Source organism: Penaeus monodon, chromosome 19 (assembly GCF_015228065.2).
Source record: "Penaeus monodon isolate SGIC_2016 chromosome 19, NSTDA_Pmon_1, whole genome shotgun sequence".
NCBI classification, from domain to species: Eukaryota; Metazoa; Arthropoda; class Malacostraca; order Decapoda; family Penaeidae; genus Penaeus; species Penaeus monodon.
In genome coordinates this window covers 15,522,888-15,524,317 of record NC_051404.1, presented here as the reverse complement: position 1 = coordinate 15,524,317, position 1,430 = coordinate 15,522,888, and the positions used below count along the sequence as shown (strand labels likewise).

At 55.2% G+C, this 1,430-nt stretch overlaps 1 protein-coding gene across 1 annotated transcript in view; it reads right to left on the bottom strand.

Annotated features, from left to right (window-relative positions):
* Positions 1–327: 327 nt before the first annotated feature.
* Positions 328–1,430, bottom strand: part of LOC119585083 — a 21,281-nt gene continuing 20,178 nt past the window's right edge. The window contains exon 2 of the mRNA XM_037933703.1: positions 328–1,395. Within this exon, the coding sequence (XP_037789631.1) occupies positions 646–1,395 (750 nt within the window). The 3' untranslated portion in view covers positions 328–645. The remainder of the gene's footprint in view (positions 1,396–1,430) is intronic.

The following is a 1,430-nucleotide window of genomic DNA, read 5'->3' as shown; positions in this document are numbered from 1 at the left end:
CAGAGGTCACAGTTTTGGTCTCTCGCAAATTCAATGCATTTATCTCATGGGGATTTCCTGCACGTGCCATTTTTTATTTCTATCAGTTGAATTGCTCCCCGCCATGAAAAGAAAGTTCATGAACAAGTGACTATAGTGATAAAACTCAAGGGAATTTTGAAGTTTGATTTATGGGACAGAGATCATCCCTTTGAAAAATTATTCTTGCAAAAAACAAATATTCTTTTTTAAAAGAAGTATATCAATTTTACTAACACAATACAATTTATATGCATGAGACATAACGGTTGTAATTAAGGGGACGCAGGATTAAAAAAAAGACAGGAGAAAAAGTGGAATTGGTTTAATATTTTCGACATATTAGATGTCAAAAGACCTTAAAGACTAGACTCTTAACCTAGAAGTCGTTCCCTAAAGCTAACACCACTCTTGCATTGTCCCGTGTTAACAAAGTCGTCAGTAGTCCGTCCTTTTTTCGACACTAAATTTGGCATCACAGCTATACATATATGTCTTTGATTCGTTCATTGACTAATTCTTTTTTATCTCATTTTCCCTCTCACACCGAATCGTCTTGCGTTTCACTCTCACGTCGCGCGCAGGCAGTCGCTTTTACGAATGACTTTGGGATGACTTCGACTTCCTTCAGGTTCTGGGGGGAGGCTGCAGGACCCTGGAGGGCACGGGCACCTGCGCCTCCTCGGCTCTCCGGATCTCCTCCTGGGCGAGTTCGGGCTGCGCCTCCGGGACCTCCGAGTAGGAGCTGCTGGAGGGCGCCGCGGGGCTCTCCACGGCGGGGGGGACCAGGCCGGTGGGGAGGGGGGAATCTGCTCCTGCTGAAACAGGCTCGTAGGACGTGTAGGAGGAGTCGGACGGCAGGACCTGCACCATGGAGGCCAGGGAGGCGAGGACGTCGGCCCCGGAGGCGTCGGCTGGCAGGTGGGCGTAGCTGTAGGGCGCCGGGGGCACGAGGGACACCTGGCCCACGTTCTCGTAGCTCACGTAGGACTGGTCGGCGGGGATGACGGCGTCAGCGGGGGGAGGCAGCAGCTCGCCGTGGGGGACGCCGGCGGGGTCGGAGTACGTGTCGACGGCCGGGGGGAGGAGGGCGTCGCCGACCACGGCCTCCGGCACTCCGACGTAGGTGGAGGCGCCTTCAGGGGGCAGGAGCGGGTCCTGCGCCTCCTGCTCGAAGTAGGCGTCGTAGGAGGAAGGCACCTGAAGGACGTCCAGGAAGGCGTGCTCGGCGGGCACAGTCAGCTGCTCGGCCGGGGCGGCGTCGTACACGGTGTAGGTGGACTTCGGGCCGTCGATCTCGCTGTTGTACTTCTTCGGGAAGGCCTTCGGCGACTTCCGGGGGAGGCCGGTGGCCGCCGCCGCCAGCAGCACGAGGACCTGAGGAAAGGGAACGCACGGTCAGATTTTTTTTT